This window comes from Merops nubicus, unplaced genomic scaffold, assembly GCF_000691845.1.
Source record: "Merops nubicus isolate BGI_N331 unplaced genomic scaffold, ASM69184v1 scaffold31086, whole genome shotgun sequence".
Classification (NCBI taxonomy): Eukaryota; Metazoa; Chordata; class Aves; order Coraciiformes; family Meropidae; genus Merops; species Merops nubicus.
In genome coordinates, this window is record NW_008616100.1 from 6,842 (window position 1) to 24,129 (window position 17,288).

The 17,288-nt window shown below is 38.7% G+C and overlaps 1 protein-coding gene across 1 annotated transcript in view; it reads left to right on the top strand.

Annotated features, from left to right (window-relative positions):
- The window catches only part of LOC103775304 (AT-rich interactive domain-containing protein 4A-like), a gene marked incomplete at both ends in the record, with an annotated part of 22,644 nt that extends 5,645 nt beyond the window's left edge, over nucleotides 1-16,999 (top strand). The window contains 6 exons of the mRNA XM_008942751.1: nucleotides 10,416-10,495; nucleotides 10,610-10,704; nucleotides 11,312-11,444; nucleotides 13,343-13,422; nucleotides 14,924-15,000; nucleotides 16,833-16,999. Coding sequence (XP_008940999.1) covers nucleotides 10,416-10,495; nucleotides 10,610-10,704; nucleotides 11,312-11,444; nucleotides 13,343-13,422; nucleotides 14,924-15,000; nucleotides 16,833-16,999 — 632 coding nt within the window. The remainder of the gene's footprint in view (nucleotides 1-10,415; nucleotides 10,496-10,609; nucleotides 10,705-11,311; nucleotides 11,445-13,342; nucleotides 13,423-14,923; nucleotides 15,001-16,832) is intronic.
- Between the last annotated feature and the right edge of the window lie 289 nt (nucleotides 17,000-17,288).

Below are 17,288 nucleotides of genomic sequence, written 5' to 3' on the forward strand. Positions count from 1 at the left end.
TTTTTTTCATTGGCAGAATAGGGAAAATAAACTCATATTTTCCATTGCAAATGTATTAAAACTGATAGGATTTTAAAAAAAAATTGGAGCTGGAGGTGTGTGAGGGATTTAAGTAATCCTGTGAAAAGTTAACATGTAGTAGTGTCGCATGGCACATAATGTATTTATATCTGTAGAATCATAGATTCATTTTGGTTGGAAAAGAACTTCAATGTCATTGAGTACAAACATTAAGCTAACACTGCCAAGCCTACCAGTAACCCATGCCCCTCACACCACATCTGCACAGCTTTGAAATCCCTCCAGGGATGGGGCTCCACCAGTTCCCTGGGCAGCCTGGGCCAGGGTTTGACAACCCTTTTGAGGGAGACATTTTTCCCAATACCCAATCTAAACCTCTGACACAACTGAGGCCATTTCTTGTCCTGTCACTTGTTACTCGGGAGAAGAGACTGGCCCCCGCCTGGCTCCAACCTCAGGGAGTTGTAGAGAGACAGAAGGTCTCCCCTGGGCCTCCTTTTCTCCAGGCTAAACAATCCCAGATCCCTCAGTCACTCCTGGTAAGACTTGTGCTGTAGACCCTTCTCCAGTTTTTTTGCCCTTCTTTGGACATGCTTCTGAACTTCATTGTCTTTCTTGTAGTGAGGAGCCCAAAACTGACCCCAGGATTTTAGGTGTGGCCTCCCCAGTGCTGAGTCCAGGGGGGTTCATCCCTGCCCTAGTGCTGCTGGCCACACTAGTGCTGATACAAGCTGGGATGTTGTGTGCCTTCTTGGCCACCTGGGCACACTGCTGGCTCATCTTCAGCTTGCTGTTGACCAACACCCCCAAGTCCTTTTCTGCTGGGCAGTTTTCAGCCAGTCTTCCCAAAAACCTGGAGCATTGCAGGGGGTGGTTGTGACCCAAGGGCAGGACCTGGCACTTGGCCATGTTGAGCTTCATCCCACGGGCTTTGGACAACCAATCCAGACTGACCAGTCATATGACTATGAAAATATGATTGTAATACATCAGAATGGTATTTAGAGCTTATGAACATTATTCTGAGTTGAACCTGCTGCCAGGCTTACTGGTGTTGGAAGCACAGGCAACACTGACCAAAGTAAGGAAGTCATGAAGTTTGTGTCATTAAAAAAAATAGTTATTTTACATTTGAAACTGGGAGGTGTTCTATGTTAAGTACAGAAGCACTGAGGTGTCTTTGGATAGCTATCAGGTGTATGTTTCTGTTGCTGTGAAGCAGAGTTGAGCTGATTTCGGTAGATCCTGGGCCATGCTACTTGGCAGTCTTAGTGACTGATGCAGTCAAAGCTAAAGTTGAGAGGGGAGTGGATTAAACAGCCTTTAGGTTTTTAGGACGTTGTCTTTAGTGTGGTCAGGCTTGAGATGGGAAGCACACAGGAAGGCCTGTGTTTCAGAAGGGTGTGCTTTTCCTGTAGTACATAGCATCTCTTTCTTGGTGATGTAAAAGTAGACTCACAGGGACAGAGAAACCAGTAATATATACAGACAAATATTTTCAAAGTGTTAAGTACAAAGATATCTAAAAATTCCATCAAAACAAACCGTGTGTGTCTACTGAGAAGTAATGATGTTCACTGTTGCAAATCAGGTTCCCCGTCTTGATGGATATCTAAAGAAGACAAGTCAGCTGAAACTACTTTGCTATGTCCAGTAAGGTGAACCAGTAGAAACACAACATTGGGTTTGCTGTAGTAGGCTACTTTGCCACCAACATAATGAAAGAGCCAGAATGATGATCAGTTAGTCTATTTTAAAAGTATCTTCTGTCTAGTGATAGTATTTACCCAGAATAAATAAGGTTTTCTTTTTATTGTAGCTGCCACAGAATGACTTTTTCACTCTTCCCCTTAATAATGATGTTAAGGTAGCCATTTAGTCTTACTGAAATTTTCATCGATGAGTTGGAAATGCTTTTGAAATTACCTTTGAAATTGAGCTTTTCAGTATAAGTAGGTGAAGAAACAAATGCTGCTTGGAGTGGAGTTTGAACATCTGGCAAATGCCACTGCACAAGTCAGCCCTCTCATCTGCTCAGCTGAAACTAAAGTGGGATGGCAGTAATAGTAGCTTAAGTTCTTTGGGTAACAAACAGCTCAGTTGGATGTTTTAATCTCTAAAATGCCATTATTTAAAACGGACTTACTAATTTACAAATTTTGAAGTGCTGCATTGATGTGCTGAATATATTGCTAGGTGATAATTGCATAACATTTAAGTGGTCTATCTGATCTGCTTTCAGCTGAGCCATGTTTGAATTATCGCTTATTTAGTGTACCAACCACCTGATTCTCTGTGAACTCATAAAATGCTTCAGGTAAATACTGAAATAATGTCTGAAATGGCTGGAGAGAGGAAAAAAAAAACCATCCACAGTGCAGACCACACCTTACAAAGTGCAGTTGTGTTTTCCTTCTTTCACAGTCTCTCTGGAATCTTACAAGCACTACCAGAGTTTCAGAAAACAGAAAACCTTGTATTTAAGGAGAGAACATGTTGCTTCTGTACAGAACTAGAAGTGATGTTGTGTGAGAAGCAGTTTTTCTTGAGAGCAAACATCCAGAGAGTTGCTGTTCTAAGAGCCCCTCCAGAACAAAAGTGTCATCTTTGTTTTGACAAAACTCGGGTCCATAATCTGTATGTGCCTAGATCTCACTAAGTGTAGGTAGATGAACCACAGCTCCAGCCTTACACAGGAGGAAGAAACAGATGAAATGCATTGAGCCTTGTGCTTTGTATTTTGCTAGGTAAAATAATGGGAAAGTTTTCCTACGGTGAGAAAGAGAAAATATGTATTAACTTTCAGTAATTTTTCCTTTGAAATTTGTAGGAAATAGGGAGGAAAAAAAACCCAACAAATGGTTAGAGGCATTTGCAGTTTCTAGCAGACCTTGCTGTCAACTGTTGAGAGTGAGAAGGACTGTGAATCCTTATTTTTTCAGAATTATGGCTTTCAGCCTTCACCTAGTACTTTTACATAAGAGAACACATGTCTTTTCTCCTTTTAAAGGTTACCATGAAATGGCAAAATATTTTAACATAAATGATAAAGAATTTATTTTTCTCATTCTTTTCAACACTGCCTGAGTCTGAAAAGCCAACAGAATTTTTTCCTTTTTGGCTTTAGTGCAGTGTATATCAACATGGCCTAACTTGGGCTGTGGTGAAAGACAGACAGCTCTGTGAGCCCCAGAGCACTGCTTGTGCTGCTCCCTGTCCTCACGTGGTGGTGACTTCCTCCTCTCTTGCAGTCACTGGGGCAGTGTGCAGGGAGTGCTGGGTGGGTGGGTGCTCTGAGGAGTTAGATACCCGAGTGCTCAGCCTGGTGCAGTTTTGGGTAGTCCACGTGAGTTGTTCTCGAAGTGAATGATTGTCTTGGCCACCAGTTGCATCACTCTGGAGTACTGTGTTTAGGGAGGGCAAGTGACAGAAATGGAAGGTGTTAAGTATTTGGTTCTAGTTGTCTCTCATATTGCATAGATGTTGAGAATTCCAGTTCATAATTCTGAGAATTATTTATCAGAAAATGAACCAACAGTGGTGTCCTGGGACCTTCAGGTGGTGCAGGGTTGCTAACAGGAGCTATATATAGTAACATCTTCCTATTTTTAAAAGAGGTTTTCCTTTTCTTAAGCTTTGTGGAGATATCTATGCTAGCAGAACTGACTTTGTCCTGGCTCCACTACAGCTTAACCCCCTAACACATCTTACTCCTGCATGAAGGGTGATAAAAGCTGTCAGTGCCACTACAGTCAGTTGATTTCACCCATGCCAGAGGCTTGTTGGTTTGTCTGTTTGTAACTTGGGCAGCACACATTCTGTAGGATGTGTGAGGCACTAGTCATGCCTCTGTGGCTGGTTTGACCAGTTCTGCCCAGCATCCTGTTGAGTTCTACGTCCCAGAAGTGTCACTTTGTCACCGTGCTGTGTGTGTGTCATCCAGGAGCTGGAAAGCACAAGTGTGGCAGGGAGCTGCCTGCTTGCCCCCACCTCACTGGTGTTCTTTACCTGACCCACCATAACTGTGCTCTTTTTGTCTTCAAAATGTCACTTGGGTGGGTTTTGAGGGAATCCTGTATTTGCCTGCAGTCCTTCCGTGGGACATGTTATTTAAGTGCACCTGCAGAACGCAGAAACTCTACACTAGTTGTTTTGATTGCTTTCTGGAGAATCTAGGAAAAAATAGCACAGTGTTTTTCACTTAGGAGTTTTTAGGCAACATGCAGGAACAGAGTTGGTGGTGGAAAAAAATATATTAACAGAATCTTGTTATGAATCAACTGGATAGAGCCTTTGGTTATAAAGCCACCTTTGTTACACTGTGGACTGAGTGTTAAAAAAAAAAATAAATTTTGTGCAAACAATGCTGCAGGGAAAGGAAGGAGGTAAAACTTTTTTCTCTCTAATCTCTTTACATGCAACAGTAAGATTACTTAACATCTCAGAGAAAGCAGTTTCAGATAGTAAGTTTTTGTGAGGTGGTAGCCTGCTAGGAGCAGACACAAAAGGTGGCACTTCTGTCTTTTCGGTGATGTTTCATATACATTTCTGCAAAGGAACTAGAGCTTATTGAAAACAATTGTTTTGTTTTGGTTTTTTTAAATTGACTTCTGTAGTCTCTTCAGTAGCACAATACACTGCACTGTCTTGCTCTTAAGCCCTCTTACAGTGATGAATCAATAGTACAGTCCTTATCTACAAGATCATTCAACAAGTGTTGCATGACTCCTGGTACTTTCTGTATTGTTTCCACAGCTGAAAACCAAAAAATCTGCAGAACTTGCACCCGTTCACCTAGAGATTTATAGATGGTATCTCTGGTAGTTCAGAAGTTACTGCTTTGTCAGGCAGCCAGGGACAATAACTGAGTGAAAATAACGTTGTGATGCTGGAGCAGTTTTTACTTTTTGGTACATACTTTCGTTGTCTTAGATTTAAAAGGTCCTGAATGAGCTGGAGAATGAGGAAAAGAATGTTTGCTTGCTGTGCAGTGTAGAATCTCCCCTCCTTTGGGCAGCAACAGTTGGGTTTGAAGCTAGCAAGCAGATGCAGCCTGGAGGGTTGTTTTCTCTATTCACTTGTATGTTACAGGACTGCTTTGTTCTGGTAACACTGGTTGCTCTGGGTATAAGTAATATCATAACTATTATGAGGGTGTTATCTCTAGTGTCCTGCTGTATCCTCCTTTCTCTTTCTTTTTTAGTCTTAGGGATATTCATAAACAAGATAGAATCATAGAATCATTAAGGTTGTAAAAAACCTCAAAGGTCATCAATGCCAACTGTCAACCCAACGCAACCATGACCACTAAACCATGTCCTGAAGTGCCACATCTACATGTTTTTTGAACCCCTCCAGGGATGGTGACTCCAGCACCTCCCTGGGCAGCCTGGGCCAATGTCTCATCACTCTGTCAGGAAAGAAATTCTTCCTAATATCCAGTCAAAACTTCCCCTGGTGCAACTTCAGCTCATTGCCTCTTGTCCTATCACTAGTTACTTGGGAGAAAAGACCAAGCCCCATCTCACTCCAGCCTCCTGTCAGGGAGTTGTAGAGAGCCAGAGGGTCTCTCCTCAACCTCCTCTTCTCCAGACTCAACACCCCCAGGTCCCTCAGCTGCTCTTCATAAGCCATGTTCCCCAGACATCTCACCAGCTTCATTGCCCTTCTCTGGACCCACTCCAGCCCCTCAAGGTCTTTCTTATCCTGTGGCCCCCAAACCTGACCCCAGTGCTCAAGCTGTGGCCTCACCAGTGCCGAGTCCAGGGGCATGATCACTTCCCTACTCCTGAAGATGTAGTTAAATTCATCTGCATTATTTTGCAGCATTTTTCTTCATAGTTCCTAAAAAAATATGTTGACTTATTAATATTTCCTATGTAAATAAATAAGAATTGCTCTTGAGATAGCATTTTTCTGAGGACAGGGTTAGTGGGTTTTGGTTTTCTTTAATGGCTGCTACAGACAGGGAACAGAAGATACCTGCTCATCAACAATGAGTTGAAAGTTGCACTGTTAAGTGCATTTTTGAAGTATTGAAGTTTTAGTTGAGAGGATTTTTTTCCTAACTTTTGGGAGGTATCCCATTGATTCCTACTGGGAAGGTTTGCTCTTTTGTCATAGCTTTGGCTTGACTGGGCTTCCAGAGGGGAAAAAATCATTCTTTTTCTTTCCTGTAGTTATTGACAAGGTTGGGATGCAGTGCAACTGTGAAAATTTCCATTTTATTTTTGCTTTTTAAATCTGCTTTGTGTAGTGCATATTGAACACCATTTTTTGGACTAGGACAAGCAGTGTAACAGGCTGTTCCTCCAGGTTGTGCTGCCTAGCCAGCTTTTTTCCCCTTCCGTCAGTGTTCAGCGTTAAGCAGTGTAGTGAGGAAAAGGGGCTCTGGCCAGTGGAAATGTTGCTTTTCTTTCTGCCATCCCTACCTTGTTATATTGACTTTTAAATGGTAGTGTAGAGGTCCCTGGCTACTACACATCATTCTCTTTCCAGAAGTATTTACTGGAGTGGTCAATACAGCTGGTAGGCCCAGTTTCCCCAAACAAGCTTATGCCCGCTACAAGGTTAGACAATGTCAGTATTTAAAGAGCTGCTGCTTTTTCATGCTTGTTGCTTTGGAAGGACAGGATTCTGAGTTCCTCTTCTAAGATAAATATTGCAGCACAGTAAACACATCTTTTGACTCCATTACAGGTGTACAGGGAGACATCTCCCTGTTTGCTATTCCTGGTTCCTTCCCTCTTCAACACAACTGATAGTGTTCAGTAGATCTTATGGAATACAACCTCTGGAATTTCTGCTGTTGGAGAATTTGGATTTGTAACAATAACATATTGAAAAAATAATGGAGTAATTATCACAAATTATTCAACATTAATTTAACAGTTTTCGTTCGTACCAGGCATTTAGTTAACTAGAGGTAAAGAGTCTTGCTTCTGGTTGAGGTTAAGAAGAAGAATGAATGTGCAGCTTAGAGTGTATTAAATTCTTCTGACATGACTACTGTCATAGTGTCAAAGTATTGCATAGCCAAAAATGAGCATCTGCCCTACTGCTTATGTTTCTGAAATCCTTTCTGTGTGATACTGCACATTGTAAAGAACTTCTCTTGAAGCCTCTAGGAGTAGCATTAGAAATTGATGTGTTGGGTGGCAGCAATATGAAGAGTACTTTGAAAGAGATTTTCTAAAAGCGAGATGGAAGCCACAGAGCCTACTTCAGGAAAGTTGTATGTTTGTCAAGGTGCTGAGACTAGCAATGTGTGTTTGTGATGACCCTTTCAGCAAGCTGCAAACAAGTAAGTTCAGAAACAAGTTTAAAGTAGCTACAATTACAAAATATTTCCTACATTGTGATTAATTGGAGAGACTTAGTGCTCAGCTCCGCTTTAGCAATTTAAATAATGTATATCTTTGTATGAAAAAATGATGCTATCTTTTCTCCATTGACACTTTATAAAGTGTTCACTAATTTAGCAAAGGAAGCCTTTCTTTTTATGCAGTTGTTCCACGCTTTGTTGTTCCACGCTTTGTTGTTCCACGCTTTGTTGTTCCACGCGGATGGTGTTTTACTCTAGATGTACAGCTATGCTGTCAGTTGCAGGTGCTGCTGCACATGTCCTTAACATAAATTATTGTGGAATGAACAATTTCTTATATATCTAAAAACTCTTGCCTGGTCAAAGAAAGCTTCAGTTTATCCTTCAAGCAATTAAATGACTTTGAAGTACCAAAACCATTGGTGCCTTCTGTTTCTGCCCCTTATGGTCGTCCTACCTCTGCCTCTACTGGTCCCCATCAAGGCAGAAAATTAAGTGTAGCTATCACTTTCCTATTAATCATATAAAAAATAAGGGAAAATTCTTTGTAAGTGATGGTAATGCTATGGTATTTCATCCTATATAGCATCACTTAGTTTTCATTACTGAGTATTCTGTTGTAATTGTCTACAAGTGTTCTCTGTACTGAGCAGATGATGTCTGTAGGGATAACCACACACAGACCTGATAAAAAATTTCTGCTTTTGTCATGTACATGTGCATATGTGTATTTACAACATACATTTATATGAGACTCTCAGGGACTGGGTGTGTTGATTCTGTTCATTCTTTTAACCTGGGTGAGGTGGGGAGAAACTTCAATCCTGGAAGAAAATTACTGAGGTAAAATGGAACTAATTAGATTTGATTACTTTGAGGGAATCTCATCCTCTTACACTCTGCTGTGCGTTTCTTTTTCCTTAGGCAGGGCAATCTCACATGGCTGCTGAACAGAGATATTTACTATACTATTTTTAATATAAAAAAGGTAGAACTTCCAATATTGGAGATAAATTAGGCTTTTTTTCCTTACTCAAGGATCAGGTTCTGTGTGCTTTTTTTCAACAGTTACATTTTGCTAATCATCAGCCATTTGTCCCCTAAAATGATTATTCGTGAAAAATTAGTACTTTGATTTTAGCTCTAAATGTGTTTGGCAAAGGATAATAGTGCTAATCTGCTTTTAAGTCTCTTCAGAGCAATGAGAAGTGGCACACACTGTAGGGTGCACAGAACATTTAAAAAAGAAACAAGCCTCCAACCCGCCGAGCCACTCCAAAACTTGAAAACACACCAGTTGTCAAAGTGAGAGCTGACAAGTGACACGTTTGGAGTGGGCCATGAAACTTAACCTTGAAAAGGGTGGCACTTTTAGTTGGTTTGGGTGGTTTTTGATGTAAACCTGTGACCATGCTGAGCTTCAGGATGATTTTCTGGTCTTTGCACCGAGCTGATCAACGCACAGCGGTGCCGAGGGCAAGAGCTCAGGCTGTTCTGGTCAGTGTGAAGGGTCACAGTGGTGGCTTCCTTCAGCTGTAAGCTCAACTAGCATCTTTTGAGAGTAACATACAGACACTGGGGTTGACGGGTCTTATTGGTACTCATTTCTTAAAAGCTTTGAAATTATCATTAACTAGTCTGGCTAGTTAGGAATAAAGGTGTCTTCTGTTATTAAAATATTTGGGTTTTGGAAAGGGAAAAGTCAGTTGCTTTGCTTGGCCAAATGCTGTAACAAAAGCCTTTAAGACAGTTCAGTGGTGGAGCATACCACAGCAATATCTCTACCCTGAAGATGGAGGAACCTTAAAGCTTATGTTATCCAACTTAATTGCATTGGTACTCATATCTTTTAATACAGTTATTAATGCAGCCTATGGTTTTAATCTAACATTATGAGAATCTGACTGTTGTATTTAGTTATTTGTCAAATCAAATAAGTGCTTTACTTGATGCAACCAATCTGTTTTTGCTAACAGTATGCATATATTTGATATTCATGCTAGCTCAGAAGCCTTCTTTTTTTTCATAATAGAATTATGCCAAAATGCTCAAGTAGATATGCACAACACTTGAAACTTTTTTTTTTTCTCTCCCCAAAGTTCACTACTGGACAAAGCACGTTTCAAGGAGTTTAAACACAGAGCAGTGTTCTGCACTTTGACCCCATACAAATAAACTTTTACCTTATGGAATGCCAGAGTGCAGCCACTTGATCTCTGCTCCTTGGAAAGGGCCTGTTCACGTGGCTTGACAGTGGGAGCTGAGCAATGTGTGTGGAGGGGTGGGAACTAACTTTTCTCTCCTTGTCTTCAAGGAAATTTTCATGAAGAGATGTTTGGGGTTTGTTTTATTTTGATTTTAACTGACTAAAGAGTAGATCTTTCCCAGGCAAAGCCTACGATAGCCTCGCAGCATTCTAGTCTTCTTCAGCTCTGTGTTGATGGGAACTGGTGGGCATTCCCTTTCACTCACACAGGAATTTTAAAGGAACAGGGTGTCTACTAAGTATTCTTTATCAGTTGACGAGAGTTACAGTTGCAAGTTTCCAGTACTCCCAGATTGATGGTATCACAGTATCAATTGTGTAGCAAAAACTATCACACACTTGGTTTTATTTTCATTTGTCTTTTTGTGGGGTGGTTTGTAGCAAGGAGGAGGATTAAAAGGTAGCGTGAGAAATAAATGCACGGGGAGAAACAAACAAACAAACTGATTTTACATAAGGTTTTACATATTAGTAACTGATATGCAGCCATAGCTGTGGTTGTATGCATCAAGATGTGCAGTGTATTGTTAAGAAGGATGTCTAAATTAGGCTGAGACTTTTGCATCCAAAAGCTTTACTTTACATTGGATTGAATCTCTGTGTAAATGTTATCTGTTCTGAGACTGAATCTTGAACACCACCCTTCATTTTGCTTGTTAACTAAAGAAACTATTAAGTGGAGTTCTTGAAAGTCACGTTTTAGGGAATTTTCTAGACTGTGAGATAAATAGTAGACTTGTTTTATCAGCTTGGGAAAGAGATCTGATCATCTTGTGCCAATCTGTTTTCTTGGCTTCATACTAGTTTTTGATGATGGTGATGAAAGGACCTTGAGACGAACTTCATTATGCTTGAAGGGAGAAAGGCACTTTGCAGAAAGTGAGGTAAGAAAATAATGGATGTTCAATGAAAAAAAAGAGTAGTTAATTTTTAGATATATTTTTTTAAATAATAATAATAAATTGTAAACTGATTTTCTTTCCTCTTTTCACATGTAGACACTTGATCAACTGCCACTAACCAACCCAGAGCACTTTGGAACTCCAGTTATTGGGAAAAAATCTAACAGAGGAAGAAGATCTTCTCTTCCTGTGTGAGTTTTGATAGTGCTCTGATCCTTTCCTTTCTTTTGTTAAAAATGAAGTTTCACCATTGAAGTTGTAATGGTCTGAATGCTCTGTCATGTGAATTGTGTGCACAGCTTATGGATTTAGGGAATACAGTTCATGCAGATGTGTTCATATATTAACAGTACTGTGAAATTGGGGATTTTGCCTGTAACAGCCTTAAGAATGTTCAGACTCCTTTCATATAATAGGAACTCATGTCAGGAAATGCAGGATTTTAACCTGGGTTATACTGCACAAAGTAGGAAAAAAGATGCTTTTAAATTTCTGGGTTAGAGACCATTTCTCTTTGTTTCATGTCTGTGCACAATCAAATCCTGATTCCTGCCTCCAATTCTGACATGATGCTGTTGTAAAATACTGCTACTTGGAAAGAATTTCTACAAATTCCTCTTACTAAGTAAGTGCACTTGATGTTTAAGTGTATTGCGAGCAATTTCAGCTCTTAAAATTCTAATTTTGTTTTTGAAGCTTTGCGGAACAGGGAGAAAGATGTGGTTGTAAGCTGCATTTGCTTTTAAATATTAAATTCAGACAAAAGAAATTAAAATCCTGTATGTGTTCATAATTTAGTACTGAGGATGAAAAAGAAGAAGAAAGTAGTGAAGAAGAGGATGAAGATAAACGGCGTCTCAATGATGAATTGCTTGGCAAAGTTGTGAGTGTGACTTGTAATTCTGAGAAGACAGACTGGTATCCAGCTTTGGTAAGTTGCTTAAGATGTCCACATCTCTAGTCTCAAGGTACAAGTATCTTCTGAGACAAGTGTGTTGTCTGACATGCTACATTTTTCAAGTAGAAATTTTCCTGATATAGGGTGGTTTGCAAACTTCACGACATCGACAGCGAAGTTGCAAATGTAATCAGGCTAAGCTCTGCTACCCAGATTTGCTTAAAATACATATTTTCTACAGTATGTAGGAACAGTAGGAGAATAAAGACTAACTTTTACATATAAGTTACAGTTTTACGGCTCCTAAGTGTTTCAAAAGTGCACATAAAATGATAGGTATGCAACGATATTTTTCTTCTAAAATATTTGTTAGGATTTGTACTCGTGGGCAATTTAAGAACAGCTAGATTTATGAATTTCCATTGCGGTGGAATTTTTATCTTTTTTTCTATTTAATGATTGCCTTTTTCCTTAGACTTTCACTTTTATGAAATACTGGTTCCTGTCATGCTTGCATTTATGTAAATGGTCAGTTACTCTAGTAGTGATGCTGGTTATTAGTTCTATTTGACTGTCAGTACAGGTTACAGCTGTTCATTGTCATTGCTGATAATATATATATCAAATAAATTCAAGTATGAGTAAACTTGCAGTGTAAAGGCAGGCAGACATATTCTTCATACATGCATAAAACCAACTTTCAATATGCATACATAAACTTTCTGTGGTAAACTTTTTTTGGTATTGCCAGGCAAGCTTAATACACATCACATCATCTGTTGTCCTCCAGAGGTGTGTGTGTTTGGTTTCTAAAATGATTTTAAAATTAAACGGGCACATTTGTTTCACAAAGTTTTGAAGATCTGATTTACTTAACTTTATATTCCATAGTCGTTTCTTTTGGGTCTTCAGGGTTAGCTGGAATGAGCTCAGCTTTCACAGTCTTCTACCTTAATTTAAAATTTCACTTCCCTGCATGAATCCAAGATCAAACTAACTGCACAGGCTGTCTTCCTTTCTTTGGAAGAGCATTATGGTGTCATGTAGGGTGGATAGCTGACACTGACTTACCCAGCTGTATGTATCTTACTGTAAAATATGAAGTCTGGTGGTGGTGTATGTATTCTGATTGTTGTGTGTCCCTTTATTAATGAGAGATCTAATTTAACATAGTTCTAACAAGGGAATTATGTTACTGGAGGCCATGTACCTGTCCTGGTCTCTGCTACCTGAGAAGCAGGAGTATCTTATCTTGATTTTTGGGGCTAAAACTTCTGACTCACCTGAATGGGGTGGCACAGCTTCCACTGAGTTCTAGGAGATCCAGAAGTTCATCTGTATTTGACATTTTCTGTCTGTTTATGGTCTAAAGCAAAATCTAAACTTGTTGTCATTGTGCAATACAAATACTGCAAGTGCATTTTTATCACCTTTTTAGACTTAAGAGATGATACTGCTGTGGAAGGATGTGCTGGATTCCACACTGGCTTGTATTATCCACACCTCAAAAAAACAATACTGCTTGCCTCTCAGTTTGAATGCCAAAGATCAGAAGCTGGTATAAAATAAATGGGTCTGTGACTTTTTAAATAGATGCTTTAAATGGCTTTTGTATGAACAAGAGAAAAAAAAGCAGAGTGAATAAGCTGGAACCCATGATGTCACTCCAATATAGTGAGTTTGAGTTTACAAATGAAATTGCAAACTTCTCTGGCTTGTACATAACAAGTAAAATTATTTGAGGTAAACAGATGCTTAACATTTTTAGTTGTTGGCCTTAGTAATATAAATCAGAGTAGGCTTCTTTTCTCAGAACTGGAAATTATAGTAGAAGAAACAGGAAAGCAGTAGTTTTCCTGCTATCCCTCTTTCTTTCCTTTCAAGATCAGCGTTTTTCTTTTCCCCTAAAAGTGTTGTATTTGAACCTTCAGGTTGTGTCTCCCAGCTGTAACGATGACGTGGCAGTGAAGAAGGACCAGTGCTTAGTGCGATCCTTTGCAGATTCCAAATTGTAAGTAACAGCTTGCTTTCTTTAGACATACATGGGAGAGAAATGCAAAACTGATTACATATTGCTTCTGAAGAGATTTCTTCCAAAAGGAAAGGGCACAATTTTGTCTGTTGTTGGTTGTATGTGTCATTCATAGTCGGCTTACAGATGACTTCTTCTGCATGTACTCACCCATCTTTACATTGTGTGAACAGAAAGAGTTCATTGGATTAGTAAAGTTTCTAATGTTTCTTTTTAAAAAAAAAAACAACAACTTCGAAGAAAACAGGTGTGAACACTTGTTTCCTGTTCTTTGGAGTGTGAGCTTTGGTTCTAATTAGCTCCCTTAATCTCTTACTTATTATGCCTTTATGGGTGTCTGTTGTAGTTTGGATATCTGATTGACTTGTTACCACCAGCACCGAGATGTCTGTTGCTGTTTAAATAGCAACATTTAGAAATGTTTACTCTATTTTTAATAAAAAAGTGACTTTAATAAAAAAAAATTTCTCATTCTGAACCAAGATTCTTGTGGAAAGAAAGGAAGGTCCTTTTAGTCCATTCCCTGTCACCCTCAAAAGGGAGAGGAGAAATAGCAGGGAGAGAGAGAGGTCTGTCTTCAGATTATTGAACCATATTTCAAGTCATTGAAGACTGCATTAATTTTGACCTCTTAATGTAGACATGTATCATCAGCCATCAAGGGAAGTCTGGTTCTTTATGTGCTGAAGATAGAATGTTATTGGAAAAGCATGCAGACTTGCTCTGTTTTACTTTTTTTTTTCCCACCTCACAGTCTTATGGCTTTAACTTCAGAAAATGACAGCCTCCAATTCCTGAGGTTTTAGTCCCGTTTTCTGAAACAATGAAAGAAGAAGAAAAAAAATCTTATAATTACTCACTTGTAAGGCTTTTTTTGCAGGTTGATTAGCACTTCTATTGTAGTAACTGATTAACTAAATATTCAGTCTAACTTTAGAACAGAGCAACTCCTATGTTTTTTGCTGTAGAGAACACTTCTGTAATTTAAAAATAAAAATCAATTATTTATCAGTGCAGATATGTGAATTTGCCTTCAGTGTTGTTCTGTGCTAGTAGAAATGCCTTTTGAAAATTGAGAGCTTGTTTCTTTCATCTCAGCTAGATTGTTATTTTGGCTATTTCATTGATGTGAATATTTTCAACTTAGAAACTGTTTTTGCCTACATAGAGTATTTTACCTTTGCAAATTTGGACATGTTAAGCACTTAAAATAAAGAAGCTTTACAAGCTTTTCTTAATTGTTTAATTACAAGGGTTCTTTTACTGTCTGAATTTCAAAGAAATATTGGAAACTTATTCTGGATTTGAATCTTACATTAGGACCTACAATAACAAATGCCTTGTGCATTTAGTTGTTAGAAGGGACCTTGAAAGTGAGTGGGTGATAAATCTTGAAAATTTTAGAACTGGCTGTTTTTCTAAGTCAAATGCTTGCTTTACTGTGGTTTAAAAACAATAACAGAACCTTATTCTTTTTCAGTTACTCAGTAGCAAGAAAAGACATTAAAGAACTAGATGTTCAAAACTTACCAAAACCTGAGTCCTCTCCTAAAAAAGGTAAATTAGAATAAGTTCTAGATGTTTTAGAAAAGTAACCTTGTGTAGTGATGCTTCTTGCAGATAAGTGATGGCCAGATGATTTCTGGTAATTGCTCTTGGATATTTTGCAAACAATTGAAAATGTGGTAAATTAGATAAACCTTGGATATAGCTGCCTTATTACCAAAATAGCACTTAGTATAAGTCTTGTTTACTTTATTTTTAGTTTCTTCTTTCGATCCACTCCAAATTTATGGAAAGTGAATAGAATGTTTTCAAGGCAGTGTATTTTGAACAGCTTTGTACAATGGAGTATACAGTTACCTCTAGCACCAAAGTTTCATGCTGTTGCTAAAAACACTTCGTCTTTATGTTAAAAATACCCATTCAGCAAGGTGTAAACATCATTATAGCAGCCTGACTGTGATTAATGTTGGATTTAAGCATATAATTACAGACCTTGATTTCTGGTTGGACGAATGATGTGGCTACAACAATCCATGTTCTTACTAAGCTTGTAAAATCCCAGGTTTTCACTTTAATGTAAATAATTCTTAAACTTTTAGTGCTGTTTCTCCCAGTTAGACCTCAAACCACAGCATTTGCTAAGGAGAGATATTTAAAATACATAATAAAACAAAATAAAGACTGACAACAAAACCCCCACTCAACAGCAGCAGTTCCTCTGGTTTGAGTAAAGATGTGAAGCAGCTCCTTAACAAGTGAAGTTTTAACATGGTGCTCACAAGTAACAGCATGAGCTGATTTTGATTGATTTGTGTAATTCATAATGATTTTTCTTACACTTTTTTCTTAATTATTTCACAGAAAAAGAACTTTTAGAACAACCAAAAACTGTTGTTTAAGATAAATTGAAGGAAGGGGATTTTTTTCCATGCAGAATTTAATTGGGTTGTGACATTCATTGCCATGAGGGAATGTTGTGGAACCAGAGGCACTGATGTTTTCAGAAAGAGTTTAGACAGGTTTCTGGAGGTTACTTTGTCAGCAGCTATTAAAAACTGCTGCCTTTTCTTCTCCTGCAACACTGAATTCATTGCAGCACGTCCCTCTTTTAGGTATTCTTCTGACTCATCTTTATTAAAGTCTCTTATTGTGACTGGGGGGAGTTTTGGAGGTATCTGGGTTTGTTTTGCATTGTTGTTTTCCTCCTTGAAGCATGTCTTCAAGGAAAAGAATTTGAGGTATTCCCACTGTAGAACCATGACTTCTCCCTGTCTCAGCACTCCCTTATTCAGTAGCGTATTTTTCCTGTTCCAAAGCTTTATGTAACATCTCTTTAGGCAACTCTCTTAAACAAAACATTTACATTTTATCTTGCAATCTACACTTTAAAAAATTGAAGCTCTTGTGGAAAGAAAAGAGTAAGTCATGGCACTTGATCTAACTCTGAGGGATTTACTTCTTTGAATAGCTTTATTACGGTATTTGTCTCTTTCATACAGAAACAAAACACTTCACAGTCACACAGAATACATGTGGATAAATTTAGGTGCCTATCTTTGGGACTGTTCAACATATGTAGGTGTAAATCCCAGTAGTGTTTTTTGGGACTTATGCCTAGAAAACTACTGGATACTGTATGTGGGTTGGGTGTTCTCATCTCTGAGCCCCTTGAGTTGCTAATACTTGATTTTTAAAAAAATTGACAATCTTGAAAGGGGAAGCATGTAAACTGAGTGTTTAGAGCTGGAGTATTGATTTTATTACATAATTCCATTTTTGGTTTAAGTTGCCATTGTGGTTTACAAGAACATGAAAAGGAAATAAAACATTCTCTGTGACCGAATACTGTGGATGAGGTAAAACCAGGGCCCTTTCTTCTGCAGGGCTACAGGAGGCAAGCACGTTCCTCAGCACAAAGGTTGTTCCTCGGAACTGGAAAATGGACATCAGTGAAATTCTGGAGTCCTCTAGCAGTGATGAGGAGGATGGAGCTGCTGCAGAAATGGATGAGGAGGTAGAAAAGAGAGAAGAGAAAACAGAAGAAGTAGTGGTGAGTCTGGGCAATTTCAGTCATTCTTCAAAGATAACTGAATAATGTGCATGTCTGAGGATCCTGCACTTTCCAACATCTTACTCTCAGACGTAGCTTACTCACTTGAACGTCTTTACAGACCTGTTCACCTTCCCTTTGCTGCAGATGTCTCCACTGGGATTTGTGAGCAGTGGCAGATTGCAGAAATTGAAGACAAATCTCAGAAATTAAGAATTCAAGGCATAAAAGAGTAATAGAAAGAATCTGTCAAAAGGAGAGACATAAAATATGGATGCTGAGCCCAATA